Consider the following 15282-nt stretch of genomic DNA (forward strand, 5'->3'; position numbering starts at 1 on the left):
AAGAGATAACAATAGTTTAATTTTATTCACATATAGTGGCCATTAAAACGTTAACTCATTCATAAAAACATTTTGCTATTCTAACATCCTTTGCCTCTCATCATCTCTTAACAAATAAATCCCCATCACAGCAGAAATATTAGAAATGACATTGCAAATAGAGCACATTAAGTATTATTAAAACCTTTAAAATATGGCTTATGAACAATTTTACACAGTGAGTTCCCTATACATCTTAACAGATCTATGGTATTGGACAATCAGATTTCCTTGATATATTAAAAGACAGAGTTGTCATTCTTTTTTCCAATAAAGCATTTTAAATCTTTTAGGAGATTTTCTACAGCATAGAATTTCACTTCTTTAAAAGGTTGTATTTTAAGTGTATCATTTTAAAATCAAACCAGGAACTAGATCTAGCTCTGGGAAAACACTAATTTGTATTGTATTTCAATCTCATGCATCATTGTAAACTCCGCTATGAGTTTCTTTGCAGCTACTCGTAACTAAGAAAAGAATGACAGATTCCTCTGGATAGGCATCAAATCCTGGAGTGCCTTAGTGCACTAACATTTATGTAAAAAATTGGAGAACAACAGTATGTTAAATGTTGGCGAAACTAAGAACACTCAATTTGATTATACATCCTAGCTTTCACAGCATTTACTTCTGAACACACTAGACTCAAGTTTTAAGGACAGAATAATGTTTGTTTCATTCATCAATATCCAGCACCTATCACAAAACATGGCACCGAGTGAGTTTTCAGTAAACACCTGTCAATGATTGAACAATAATTTTCACCAGCAAGTGAAAAAAAACAGATAAACTTTGAATAAATGGCAGGAGAATACCAACTGTTTCATTATGCAGCAAAAGGAGTTTTTTTTTGGTGAAAATTCTAGGATTACCTACTATAAGTAGATTGAGAATTGAATCAAAATAATTTCCTCTAAAAATAAAGGCACTCTCTAATTCATAGTGAGGGTAAAAAAGCAAAGCCATTTTATCGAAAGCTGCAGAGTGAAACTTGGAATATGAGCTAAGTGAAAACTACCACAAAATTAAGTAAGACAATTCCAAAACTAATACGTTTTGCATATTTACTACAGAATCCATATTCTTTCTGACAATACTCCTAAACTTACATGAAAATACTTTTGAAGGTTTTACCAAAAACCTAATAGAACATATCAGATCAATGCATCCTTTTAGTCCTTTAATCTAGATTCAGGGAATTTTAAAGATGGAAGGAACCTATTAGGCTCACATCATCAAAAACAGAACAAAATTACTTTGTATAACATAAAATAGCTATTGGGTAATTAATATATATGTAACAGCATCATGATGTTGTTCACATATATGTATTTCACCCAGCATTGTTGAAATCAACCTGAATTAAAGTTGGTTAAATGAAAACATTCATCTATTAATAATTTCAAAAATGATTGAAACTTTTAAATTGATAGTCATAATATCACTGTGTTCTGAAATTAGAAAATTCTTAGCACATATAAAAACACAGTTACCTATTTCAATTAGGTCAATGTAAGGATTTATCAAAATTCTCCATCGTCATCATCAAAGTTTAAAAAAAAATCTTGGTTTTCAGATACTATAAAAAATATGCACTAATCAAATGATATGTGTTTGGTCTGACCAATTCCACAAAGCTAAGTGGAAGGGAAAGGAAAAAAACTTGTACAGTTAAATTTCAAATCCTAAACATTTAATCCTTTATTTAAGCCTCCCTCTCTAAATTTATAAAGACACTAGCACTCTTGGTTACAAACTGTAAGGAGTATAGAAATTTCACTGGTATTAACTCTAATCAGTTTAGTCCATCCATTTCCTTACACAAGGAACATCTTTTCATCAGAATCCAATAGAAGAATAATACAAATCTCACTTTCCTGGTCACCTTTGAGCCCAGGGACAAGTCTTAACAATAACCAAAAATTGCAGCTTTATGACTTTGTAGTCTCCAGTACAAATATTTTTCTGGTAATCAAGATTTGTGACCTGAGGAAATCCTTCAGTGTTCCAGGAGCACAGTCCGGAGTTCATCATCTTTACTGATCATCATTGAAGCAATTGCTCCATCATTAAATTCAAAAGAAGTTCCTCCATCTACAACCATACAGGCATCCCAACAACGAGAACGAACACAAACCCTAAAGAGAAAGAAACATTTTGTTAAATATTAACATTTTGCTTAACCCTAAATGATGTAGTTTTTTAATCCTGAACTTTTATATAAATTAGCAGATCATCTGTCCTTCCTTTTTTTAATGCATTTTTTATTGAGACTGTTCACATACCATACAATTATCCAAAGATCCAAAGTGTATAATCAATTGCCCATGGTACCATCAAACAGCTGTGCATCCATCAAAATTTTTTTTTTTCAATTTTTAGAACATGTTCATTACTTCAGAAAAGAAAAGACAAAAACAAAAAGGAACCTCAAATCCTGCCATACCCCTAACCAACCCACCTCCATTACTGATTCATAGTTTTGGTATAATACATTTGTTACTGTTGATGAAAGAATGTTAAAATATTACTAACTATAGTACATAGTTTGCAATAGGTATATATTTTTTCCTATATGTCTCTCTATTATTAACTTCTAGTTATAGTGTCATACATTTGTTCTAGTTCATGAGAGAGATTTCTAATATTTGTGCAGTTAATCATGAACATTTTCTACCACAAGATTCATCACTGTTTTATACATTCCCATCTTTTAACCTCCAACTTTCCTTCTGGTGACATATGTGACTCTGAGCTTCCCATTTCCACCACCTTCACACACCATTCAGCACTGTTAGCTATTCTCACCACATGCTACCATCACCTCTGTCCATTTCCAAACGTTCAAGTTCACCCTAGTTGAATGTTCTGCTCATAATAAGCAACCACTCCCCATTCTTTAGCCTCGTTCTACATCCTGGTAACTTATATTTCATGTCTATGTGTTTACATATTATATTTAGTTCATATCAGTGAGACCCTGAAATATTTTTTAATTAAATTCAGTTTTATTGAAATGTATTCACATACCATACAATCATCCATGGTGTACAATCAACTGTTCACAGTACAATCATATAGTTATGCATTCATAACCACAATCTATTTCTGAACATTTTCCTTACATCAGAAAGAATCAGAATAAGAATAAAAAATAAGTGAAAAATGAACACCCAAACCATCCCCCCATCCCACCCTATTTTTCATTTAGTTTTTATCTCCATTTTTCTACTCATCCATCCATACACTGGATAAAGGGAGTGTGATCCACAAGGTATTCACAATCACACTGTCACCCCTTGTAATCTACATTATTATACAATCATCTTCAGGAGTCCAGACTACTGGGTTGGAGTTTGATAGTTTCAGGTATTTACTTCTAGCTATTCCAGTACATTAAAACCTAAGAGGTGTTATCTATACAGTGCATAAGAATGTCCACCCGAGTGACCTCTCTACCCCATTTGAAATCTCTCAGCCACTGAAACTATTTCGTCTTATTTTGCATCCCCATTCTGCTCAAGAAGATATTCTCAGTCCCATGATGCCAGGTCCAGATTCATCCCCGGGAGTCATATCCTGCGTTGCTAGGGAGATTTACACCCCTGGGAGTCGGGTCCCATGTAGGGGGGAAGGGCAGCGAGTTCACCTGCCGAGGTGGCTCAGTCAGAGAGAGGGCCACATCTGAGCAACAAAGAAGTACTCAGGGGGAGATTCTTAGGCACAATTATACGCAAGTTTAGCCTCTCCTTTGCAGTAATGAGCTTTCATAAGGGCAAGTCCCATGATAGAGGGCTCAGCACATCAAACCACCAGTCCTAATGTTTGTGACAACATCAACATCAGTCCAGGAGAGGAAGTCCAACACTTCCGCACTTTCCCCCAGCTCTTCAGGGGGGACCTGTAAATACATTTTTTATTGTCTGCCCAAATTACTTTGGGATGTGTCACCCTGCAATATTTGTCCTAATGTGTCTGTCTTATTTCACTCAATATAGTACCCTCAAGGTTTTTTCATCAACCCATTTTTTTAAGATGGTTTTGTTTACAAACCATATATTCCATCCTAAGTAAACAATTGTTGGTACCCTGTACAGTCACATATTTATGTATGCAGCACCATCACCAATATCTATATAAGGAATCTCTACTTCTAACACAAAGAAGGAAGGAAAGTCAAAGAAGGTAGAGAGACAAAAGAAAAAGAAAAAAAAGAAAAAAAAACCATGACAGTTAGAAAGCAACAAAAGGAAAGATAGCATTAAACTAATAGTAAAGAGCAGGCAACATCACCAATGCCAGGAGTCCCATACCCTTCCCCTATGCGCACCCCACATATGCATTAGCTTTGGCATACTGTCTTTGATATATTAAAGGAAGCATAATACAATGTTTCTGTTAATTATACTCTCTAGTTTGCATTGACTGTATCTTCCCCCCAATCCTACCCTATTTTAACACCTTATAGCGCTGACATTCATTTGTTCTACCTCATGTAAAAACCTATTTGTACCTTTTATTACAATCGTTGAGCACCCTAGGTTTCACTGAGTCATACAGTCCCAGCCTTTATCTTTCGTCTTCCGTTCTGGTGTCCCGCATGGTCCCACCCTTCCTCTTTCAACCATGCTCAGTCATCTTTGTTCACTGTACTTATACTGCTGTGCTACTATCTCCCAAAATTGTTTTCCAAACCTCTCACTCCTGTCTTTCCCTTTCTGTCTGCAGTGCTTCCTTTAGTGTTTCTTGTAGAGCAGGTATCTTGTTCACAAACTCTGTCATTGTCTGTTTGTCAGAGAATATTTTAAGCTCTCCCTCATATTTGAAGGACAGTTTTGCTGAATATAGGATTCTACGTTGGTGGTTTTTCTCTTTCAGTATCTTAAATATATCACCCCACTTCCTTCTTGCCTCCATGGTTTCTACTGAGAAATCCACACATAGTCTTATCAAGCTTATTTTGTATGTGATAGATCACTTTTCTCTTGCCACTTTCAAGATTTTCTCTTTATCTCGGATGTTTGATAATCTGATTATTAAGTGTCTTGGCCTACGCCTATTCAGATCTATTCTGTTTGGGATACGCTACGCTTCTTGGATCTGTAATTTTATGTCTTTCATAAGAGATGGGAAATTCTCCATGATTATTTCCTCTATTATTGCTTCTGTCCCTTTTCCCTTCTCTTCTCCTCTGGGACACCCATGTCACATACATTCTAGCGTTTTGTGTTGTCATTCAATTCCCAGAGATGTTGCTCATATTTTTCCATTCTTTTTTCTATCTGTTCTTTTGTGTGTAGGCTTTCAGGTGCCTTGTTCTCCAGTTCCGGAGTGTTCTCTTCTGCCTCTTGAGATCTGCTGTTGTATGTTTCCACTGTGTCTTTCATCTTTTGTGTTGTGCCTTTCATTTCCATAGATTCTGCCAGTTGTTTTTTCGAACTTTCGATTTCTACCTTGTGCACCCAGTGTTTTCATTATATGTTTCATCTCTTTTGCCATATCTTCCCTAAATTTTTTGAATTGATTTAGTATTAGTTGTTTCAATTTCTGTATCTCAGTTGAAGTGTAAGCTTGTTCCTTTGACTGGGCCATAACTTCATTTTTCTTAGTGTAGGTTGTAGTTTTCTGTTGTCTAAGCATCTGGTTTCCTTGGTTTACCCCAATCAGGTTTTTCCCAGAGCTGAATGGGCCTCAAGTCTTAGAAGGAGGCAACAGTATCATGTCTCCCTGAGGGTGAGTCTTAGAAGATTGGTACACCCTGTGAGGCCTCAAGTCACTATGCTTTTCCACCCAGCTAGTGGCGGCCTGTAGCTCCAGACTGGTGTAAGGAGGTGTAGCCCATGGCTGCTTTCCCCCAGGCTCTGGGGTCTGGTTCTGAATGGAAGGTGGGTAGTAGAGCTTAGCAACACCTTCTTCCTCTTAAGGAAGATATACACTTACGGAGAGGTTATTTACATTTGAATAGTCTCTCTGCCTGTGCTATCTCCATCCTTGTCTGGGTCAGGGCACTGGGAACTGAAAATGGCTGAGGCTTTCTCCACTGAGCCAAACAAGGGACAGAAAGCCCCCTTCAGGGCCAGTCTGCGGCCAACCTCCAGCTCTCCAAGGTCAGTTGTCACCAAAAGCCTCTGTCTGCTTGTTGGGGATTCATAACTTGTATTGTGCAGTCCATGTTTGTTAATTAAAATCCCAGCTGGAGCTGAGCTGAGCTATATTCACTGGCTCCGCTTGGAAAGTGCTGCTCTCTAGCACTGCGAGGCTTTGCAGTTCAGGCCATGGAGGGGAGGGAGTTCCTGGCTTGGATCCGCAGTTTTTACTTACAGATTTTATGCTGCAGTCTTGGGCATTCCTCCCAATTCAGGCCGGTGTATGATGAGCGGACAGCCATGCTTGTCCCCCCCCAGTTATTCCAGATTATTTACTAGTTGTTCTTGGTTGTTTATTAGTTGTTCCAGGGGGACAACCCAGCCTCCACTCCTGTCTATGCCACCATCTTCTTCCATCTCCTGTCCTTACTTTTAAAATTCAAGTTGTCCTTTGGAGAGAATTAGTGAATACTGAAATATATGAGTACATTATCTAAGTCTCAAAAATTAAATGTTAAGGATAGCATCAACATCCAAACATTTATCAGTGAACAAGTTCAGATTTAATGGAACTCATGGTCTATTTTCATATAACTGAGTATTGAAAGAATTATTACCACTGCAAGTATTTTCATGTAAAATTTTTATTTAAGTAAAATGCATAGAAGGTACACAAATCATTAGTGTACAGGTCAATGAACACATGGTTATCACCCAAATCAAGAACAGAATGGTAACCAGCTCCCCGGAAGCTCCCTCACTGCCCTCTCCCAGTCACTGCCCTTGCCTTCCTTCCCAAGCATAACCACTATCCTGATCTCAATCACCATAATATTAATAGCTTTGTCTGTTCTTGAACTTAATGTAAATGAAAGAAAACAGTATTTTACCTCATTGTCTGGCTTCTTTTTGCTTCAACAGCATGTCTGTAAAATTCATCTCTGTTATTACATATAGCAGTTTATTCATTTTCATTGCTACATAATATTCCCTGATAGGAAAATACTAAAATTATGTATTCTATTCTACTATCCATGGGCATTTGGTTTTTGGCTATTGGGAGTAGTGCTGCTGTGAATATTCTAGAACATGTCTTTTGGTGCACACACGTATACATTTCTATTGGGTATATACCTATGAATGGAATTATTGGGTCATAGCGTATACTATGGTCAGCTTTAGTAGATGTACTGCAATGAATGGTGTCCCCTTCCAAATTCATGTCCACCTGATACCTGTGAATGTGACCTGATTTGGAAAGTGTCTTTGTAAATGTAATCAAGTAAAGAGGAGGTCATACTGGAATAGAGTGGGCCATAAATCCAATGACTGGTATACTTTTAAGGAGAGGGAGATTTAGAGACACAGACAGACACAGAAGGAAGAAAGCTATGTGAAGACAGAGGCAGAAACAGGAGTGATGCAGCTTCAAGAAAAGGAATGCCAAGGATTGCCACCCACCATCAGAAGCTAGGATGGGGCAAGGAAAGATTCTTCCTTACAGCCAGAGGTAGCCAACACCTTATTTCAGACTTCTACCCTTCAGAACTGTGAGAATAAATTTCTGTTGCTTTAGGCCACCCAGTTTGTGGTATTTTGTTATAGCAGCCCTAGGAAATGAACACAGTAGGTAACTGCCAAACACTTTTGCAAACTATATATTCCTAACAGTAGTGTATGAAAGTACCACTTGTTCTACCTCCTTGCCTACACCTGGCATTTTAGCCATTCTGGTGGGTGTGTATGGTATTGTATTGTGTAGTTTTAATTCACATTCCTCTCTATATATTTATTGGCCATTTGGCTATCCTGTTTTGTGAAATGCCTGTTGAAGATTTTGGCCATTTTTCTATTGGGTTGCCTGTCTTTTTATTAATTTGTAGGATTTTTTTTTGTAGGAATTTTTCTATATTCTGGATATGAGTCCTTTGCTAGATATATGTACTACAAATATATTTCACTCTGCCTTTTTATTTTCTTCAAGATGTCTTTTGAAGAAGTTGTTAGTTCTAACGTAGTTCAATTTATCAATCTTTTCCTTTGTCGGTAAAATACTTCTTAGGACATGTTTAAGAAATCTTTTTCAATCCCAAAGTCATGAATTTATTCTCCTGTTACATGAACAGAGTTGTAATATAAGAAGTTTACATCTTTAAAGGAATCTTGGTAGCTGTAACCCAAACTAAGCACAGATTTGTTGTTTGGTAAAATTAAACTCTGAAATGACTAAAATAAATTTTATGTAAGATGAGTTTCCTTTTTAGTATCTTTCCTGGAAAATAAACTATTTGTACATTCAAAAAAGAAAATATGTACACTATAATGCCACAATTTGTAATTAAACTATTTTCTGCTTGCAGTGAGGAAGATGACATTTTATCTTGTTAGTTTGGAAAATAAGGCAACTTTACAAATAATAAATTATATTAATTTTTGCATATTCTTCCTTCCCACTCAGGAAAAAAAAAATTCAATAGGGCTGTGTGTGTGTGGTTCACTTTCTGGAAAAAGCTAAAAGCAATGAATCCTACTTTAAATAAGGTTTACTGCTATACAACTTGAGTTTTATATGAATGTTTACTCAGCTTAATTCCAAGCTTGTAAAAAACAAGTTTACTGCTATACAACTTGAGTTTTATATGAATGTTTATTCAGCTTAATTCCAAGCTTGTAAAAAACAAGTTCCTTTCTAATAACTTTCTCTGAAAATGAAGTTGATTTTATTGTTTGTGTCTTGATACACTAAAAAATAAACAACTCTCATCATCCAATTAAATATCTATGGCCCTCTGGTCACTGTGTTTCTATAAAATGGCCAAACAAGTTTGAAAGAAAACGCTTTTACCAGTTTAGCACACCTGGTTAGTTCCATAAGTTCCACTTCTCTTGCCAGATTAAGTTTGAATGAGCGAATTTAATGAAATTAATGAGTATGCTTTATAATTACAAGGGATGAAAACATAGTCACAAGTTAAGGCTTGGGAAGCTTACTTTGAGGAAAAACAACGCTGACGACTGCTTGAGAAAACTCTGTTTGCTATTGGTTCTCGAATACTGAAAAGTATTTTTGGTTCTTCTGGACTGTAGAGCAGTGATTCATTATACTCATTTGTTACTATAAAGAAGAAAAAATAAACCCAACATTAGCACATTCAATTAAAAATGGTTACTTCTGAGAAATGCAAAACAAGAAACAGATAACCCCAAACTAAAAGCAGTTGTGTTGCCAAAGGCTTGTTTGATAGCAAGTATCTTGGATCTTACAACATATTCTATTTAAAAAAAACAAAAAACAAAAAACTTTATGAAATTTTGCATTCCAAGATCAGCCCAAAAAGCCTATATCACCCACAATATAACAGAAAAAGGTACGTTTGGAAAAAAAAAAGAAAATAAATATTAACTACAAAGCTAAAAATTAAACAAAAATAGAAGCAGTTAGAGGCACTCAATAATGAAAGCATTGCCTTGATGGTGCCTTGATTTGAACTTAGCCTCAACACCATGAGCTAATAAATTTCCATTGTTTAACACAACCCGTTTCATGGTATTTGCTTGAGCAGCCCAGGAAATTAAAGCAATACCATATCAAAGAGTTCATATTTATAATTATAAATTAAAACACTAACAGGCAATATGCGTTCTCTGATGAAGCTTTGAAGACATTTTAAGAAACCTTTGGGAATTACTTTATCTCTAACCAAGAGGCACATGAGAACTGGCATAAAAAGAACAAATTGGTTAAAGAAAACTGTACAAAGAAATCAGGCTTGAAAGAAAGTTTGACCACAGTATTAAAAGAAATTATAAAACTGTAAGATAATCTCCTCTATTAACCAAAGTTACATTTGAATCATTTTGCTCTTTAAAAAAAATCGAATTCATCCTCAAAACTAAAAATTTGCTTCTCTGGGAACACACACACACACACACACACACACACACACACAATGCGCTAGCTCTGAAGGAAACTTCAAAAGAGTAGTTCCATAAATGTCTATAACAGTGACTGCACCACTGGTGTTCACTATTGTTTCTGAAGATAGTTAAATCTTCAAAGGAATGACACTCATTCAGAAGTAAAGCTCTGATATGTTTATTAAAAGAAAAATCAATCACTGTATTTTGTGTATATATTTAATTTTTTCCTGGATATAAATTTCGGTTGTTTTATATATTACATTTTAAGTGAAATTAATTAACAAAGAATCAGTTGCTACTCACCTAATTTTCCTTTCTTTGATACAGATTTAATGTTAATGCTAATTCATAAGCCATGATTAAAATAATCTTTTAGGTCTCAAATTGAGAAAGTGAGAACAGAGTCCATTTTAGAAAACCAAATGGACTTTAGAAATTTAGTCCTGTTTTCAAACTGTTTTAGAGGCAAACCACTGTCCCCCACCCCAAGGTAGTGTAGGTGGAAATCCAATATATAATACAGATAAATGTACTGATACTGTTAAAAATACTTTATTAGATCCAAATGCATAACTAATTCATCTTAAAGGCAATCAATAAGAATGAGACTGTTCTGGTAACTCTCAACTTCAAGTGTTTGTGTTTATAAATAACATTTGCAGTTTTATATTGCATCAATGTTCACTCTGTATCTCTATTTTGATTTGGTTGTATACATTGACAAAATCCTTACATAGGTAGGTAGATGCAATTGTAAAGAGGGTTGAGTATTTTCCTTTTAAACAATTTACCTTGAATGCTTTTCAATTAAACAGAGATGGAAAGAAAAGCTTCGGCTTGCGGTCTACACAAAAATGACCTTGGTAGATTGCATGTGTGTTAAAATTTGATATACCAATCAAATGACTGTGATTTTTAGCTTACAAATTTAAGGAATACATTTGCAGAACTCCTAAATACCAGCAATCTACTTCAACTCCCTCATTTTACAGCTGAGGAAGCAGAAGAATGGAGGATCCCAATCTTGCCCAAAGTCACAGAGTACGTGACTGGTTGACCTGGGACTCCAGCCCAGGTCTTCAAATTCCCAGATCAGTATTCTTTCTCTCGCACTGATACTTCTCCACCTTAAGTAAAAGGCAAAACTAAGTAGGAGAAAGTGAAAGAGAATGCTTGTGTGAAAGTAAAGACAAGCATTCACAGGTCAGTGAATTCCATTTCATTCAGAGGATATTAACGGCACACCAAGTTCTGATATTGAATTTCCTATTTGCCCAAGTATGTATTTTTGTGTTTCCATCTTCCAGGACGTGCTTGTAGTTACACTGTTTTGACATAGAGTTCGTATTTTGTGGTTGACAAAAATAGCAATATAAAAGTCCATCTTTAAACTTCACAGGGGCCATTAATTGAAAAACATGTTTGATTAAAAAAAAAAAAAAAGTACTTCTGCTTTGCTAATTAGGTAAGCACACCTCACAAAATCATCCTGAAAATTGAAATAGAATCCACATTAAAATGTTAAAGTGGTGGATTCAGTTGTGTACTCCAGTTTAGACATGTTCTTGGTCTTCGTTTGCACACTGGTAGGTGTACCCATTGTAAATAAGATCTCTTCAAGATATTACTTCAGCTAAGGTATGGCCAAATAATTCAGGATGAGCTTTAATCCGGAATACTGGAGTCCTTTACAAGCAGAGTGAAAGTCAAACTGAAAAAAAAGCCACAGGTTGCTGCCGAAGAAGAAACTAGAAGTCAACAGAACCCGGAAGAGGAAAGGAGAAGAGATACCACCATATGCATTGCCATGTGACAGAAAACCCAAGGAACCCCACAGACTGCCAGCCAACCAAAGATACTGACACTGGGATGAAGCAAACCATCTAGCCTTCTGATGACCATGACCCAATAAATTTCATTGATAAGCCAATGCATTTTATAGTATTTGTTTTAGCAGCTACAGAGGAAACTTAAACAGTTAGTAGTTATTATCATTTGTCACTGACCTTTCTCTACCAATTCTTTGTTTAATGGAAGATTCAAATTTCCTTGTCGCTTTGCTATTGAGAGGAGGAAAGGAGGAAAGTATCTTGATTAAATAAAATATTTTATTACATATAATAGCTAACACTTAATAGCATATATACATTACATAGCATGTTTCAATTTCATTATACTATAACATATAACAGCCAACATAACAGTTATTTTTGTACTCACCAATATTTAAAACATCTTCCACAGCCTGAGTCGCAACCCTGTTAATATTTGAATGAACCCTAGAAATAAAAACCACATAATTTTCTTTCTTATTTTAATACTGAAAACATGCTAAAAGTAAAAAAAAAAAAAAAAAAAAAAAAAAGGAATAATCTAATTATTGTATACAAAACACAAGTAATCAGGGAGAAAAAAATACCAAATAATAGCCAACCCACCCAAATGGCCAAATGGACATGGATAAACAGTTTAGTCTTATAGAAAAAATGCTCAGTCTTACTCATAATTAAGGAAATACAAGTTAAAACAAGAAACCATTTTTATTTTCAGATTTTCAAGGATTAAAACTGATAAATACAGTGTTGGCGATAGTTGTTGGGAAAGAAGTATTCTCATACACTGATAGGGAATATAAAAGTTGCAGTTGGAAGACAATTCAGCACTGTCAAAATTTAAAATAAATTTATTCTCCAATTTAGTAATTTATCCTAAAATATACTTGCACATATAATATACACAGACATATACAAGGATATTCACTGAAGCATTGTTTGTAATAGCAAAACAACTCAATAGCCATCCACAGGAAACTAGTTAACTAAATAATATCATAGGCATTCAACAGAAAACCATGTGGGTATTACAAAGAATAAAATAGAACTATATGTACTCATATGGAAAAATAACTGAAATATCAAGTTTTTAAAAAAGGCATTTTATAAACAGTATATATTTTATTTCCTTGTTCTTTTTTTAAAAAAAGAACTGTACATATATATGGTGATTGTGTCAGGAGATTAATACTAGAGGTATGAAAATGAAAGGAAGATTTGCTTTTCATTGTATACTTTTTTGTACTATTTAACATATTTTGTAACATGAGTATTTCTTTAAATTATAAAATAAATAGTTTCTTTGAAGGTGAGAAACCTTTTACCTGTATAATGCCTTGCTTAATCACTTAAAAAAAATGTTAACATAAACATGAATAATTTTTAAAACTAGTCCTATCCTAGGATTTATAACGATGGTTAAAGAAAGTTTTGAAAAGCAAAAAAAGAACCCCTTCCAGGAAATTTAGAAATCTTCTACTGCCTCATAACTCTTCTCACACGGTCTCAAAAGACAATCCCAATGAATAGGGGTAATATAATGTGTCATAAAACTCTAAACCTAATCAGTAGTTCTCTCTCAACTTTTTGAGGAGGGGAAGAGATACTCTCTGTTTCCTTCATATTCCCATATTGAGCAATGTGAAAATATTTTGGACAAAGTCCTAAGAAGAATGCAAACACACATAACAATTTGAGGTCATTTGCAGACCAAATCACACACTAAAAATCTTAAGATCTGGCCCTTGCCCACTCCCATTTATCTGCCTTCCAACTTTGCATTCCAACCACACCAAGCCAATTCCTAACTCCTTACCTTTGCTTATACTTATTTGCTATGCGGTCTAAAGCCAAATACTTTCCTGACTTTCTTATTCTTTAAAATGAGGTCTGCAATACCTAGATTATTAGCATTGCTGTTAATACTACCAAAAATAAGGTATTTAGTGAACTACCTGACTCATGGCAAGACTCCATATTAAATGAAAATGTCAAAAGGGATACCTATGAGTTATATTTGAATTCCTCCGAACATCCCACATTATTGGAAGACACTGTTTGGGAATTTTCCCTATTTTAAATCTAAAAGTCACATAAAAATGAGTTATTAGGATTCCACTGAATTAAAATATATATACAGTTAAAGGGCAAAAAGGTTTTAATAACCCATATTTCCTTAAGTAGTAAGCCTTAATATAAGAAAACAACATTCTAATGTTCCTAGAACTATGACTTATTAGGGATGTTACAAACCAACCCAAAATAAGTTCTTTGAATTTATAGTTAATTTAAGACTAGATTTCCTGTGGTTGTAAACTGGATCTCAGCCAAATTACTCTACCTTTAGGAGCAGTTTACATTCTATATGGAAGACAAACCATATACCTAAGCTGTTGTTAGATACCATATGACAACTTTTTTCTTAGATTACAACCTTGATCATTCTAAGAGTTCCCATTTGAGATAAGATATAATTTCTATGAAAGAAGCCAAATTGGAAGACAAAGTGAATCTCTTATATCTTCATCAGCTAGTGAAACTCTCCTCACTTAAAAACTCCTCTTCATTCTTAAGTCTGACAGGGTAGAATATATGGAGAAGGACGACTGGGAACAGTCTTAAGAACAATCTATAAAACTATAGTGCTCTCACTCTGTAGCACTTCTCCCAGTTTTCTGAAATCATGTTCCACACTAGGCAGTGGACTGAGATGACAGTGGGACAATTCAGAAGCATTTGCCATGCAATACAACTATTATATCATATTTCCTATAAGACAGCTTTTTTGAAAATGCAAAGATGGACTTGCAATTGCCCATATCCATTTCCCACCCCCACCCCAGATACAAAATTAGGCTATATTTCTCACTTCCCATAAGCTATACTTCCCTCTTTTCATATAGCCATGTGGCTGAGTTCTAGCTGATGGGAATGAGAGTGGACATGATGGACAACACTTCCAATCCTATCTCAAAAAACCTCCCATAGGTAAGCCTCCATGGTCTGTATTCTTCTGTGTGTTGATACAATGGGCACAATGACCTTAGGAGACTTGTTTAGAAGATAGTAAAGACAGGATGGAAGGAGCCTCGATTCCTGAATCACCACTTGAAGGAATCACCTGCCAATTAGTAACATGCAGTTTGGATTTTATGAGAGGAAGAAATAAAATTCTATTTTATTAAGCCATTGAGATTGGAGATTTATCTGTTATAACAATTAGCTTACCCTGATTAATATATTTCTATATTTCATATTCAAACCAAAGACTGAGAAGGTCACACAGGAAGATAAATTTTTTTTTCTCTCTGTATCAGGCACTAAAAGAAGAAGAAAAAAGATTATCCTAATTCTTTCTTTCCACTGATTCCTCAGAGACCTACAATTTGTTAATTAAGCCCAGA

General features: G+C 35.0%; 1 protein-coding gene across 2 annotated transcripts in view; it reads right to left on the reverse strand.

The window, feature by feature from the left end:
* NADK2 (NAD kinase 2, mitochondrial) overlaps positions 1–15282 on the reverse strand; it is a 60067-nt gene continuing 44785 nt past the window's right edge. For both annotated transcript variants that reach the window (XM_037799156.1, XM_037799157.1), the window contains 4 exons: positions 12267–12325; positions 12053–12106; positions 9117–9240; positions 1–2177 (listed from right to left, as the gene is read on the reverse strand). In XM_037799156.1, coding sequence (XP_037655084.1) covers positions 2039–2177; positions 9117–9240; positions 12053–12106; positions 12267–12325 — 376 coding nt within the window. In that variant the 3' untranslated portion in view covers positions 1–2038. The remainder of the gene's footprint in view (positions 2178–9116; positions 9241–12052; positions 12107–12266; positions 12326–15282) is intronic.

Source organism: Choloepus didactylus, chromosome 11, assembly GCF_015220235.1.
Source record: "Choloepus didactylus isolate mChoDid1 chromosome 11, mChoDid1.pri, whole genome shotgun sequence".
NCBI lineage: Eukaryota > Metazoa > Chordata > Mammalia > Pilosa > Megalonychidae > Choloepus > Choloepus didactylus.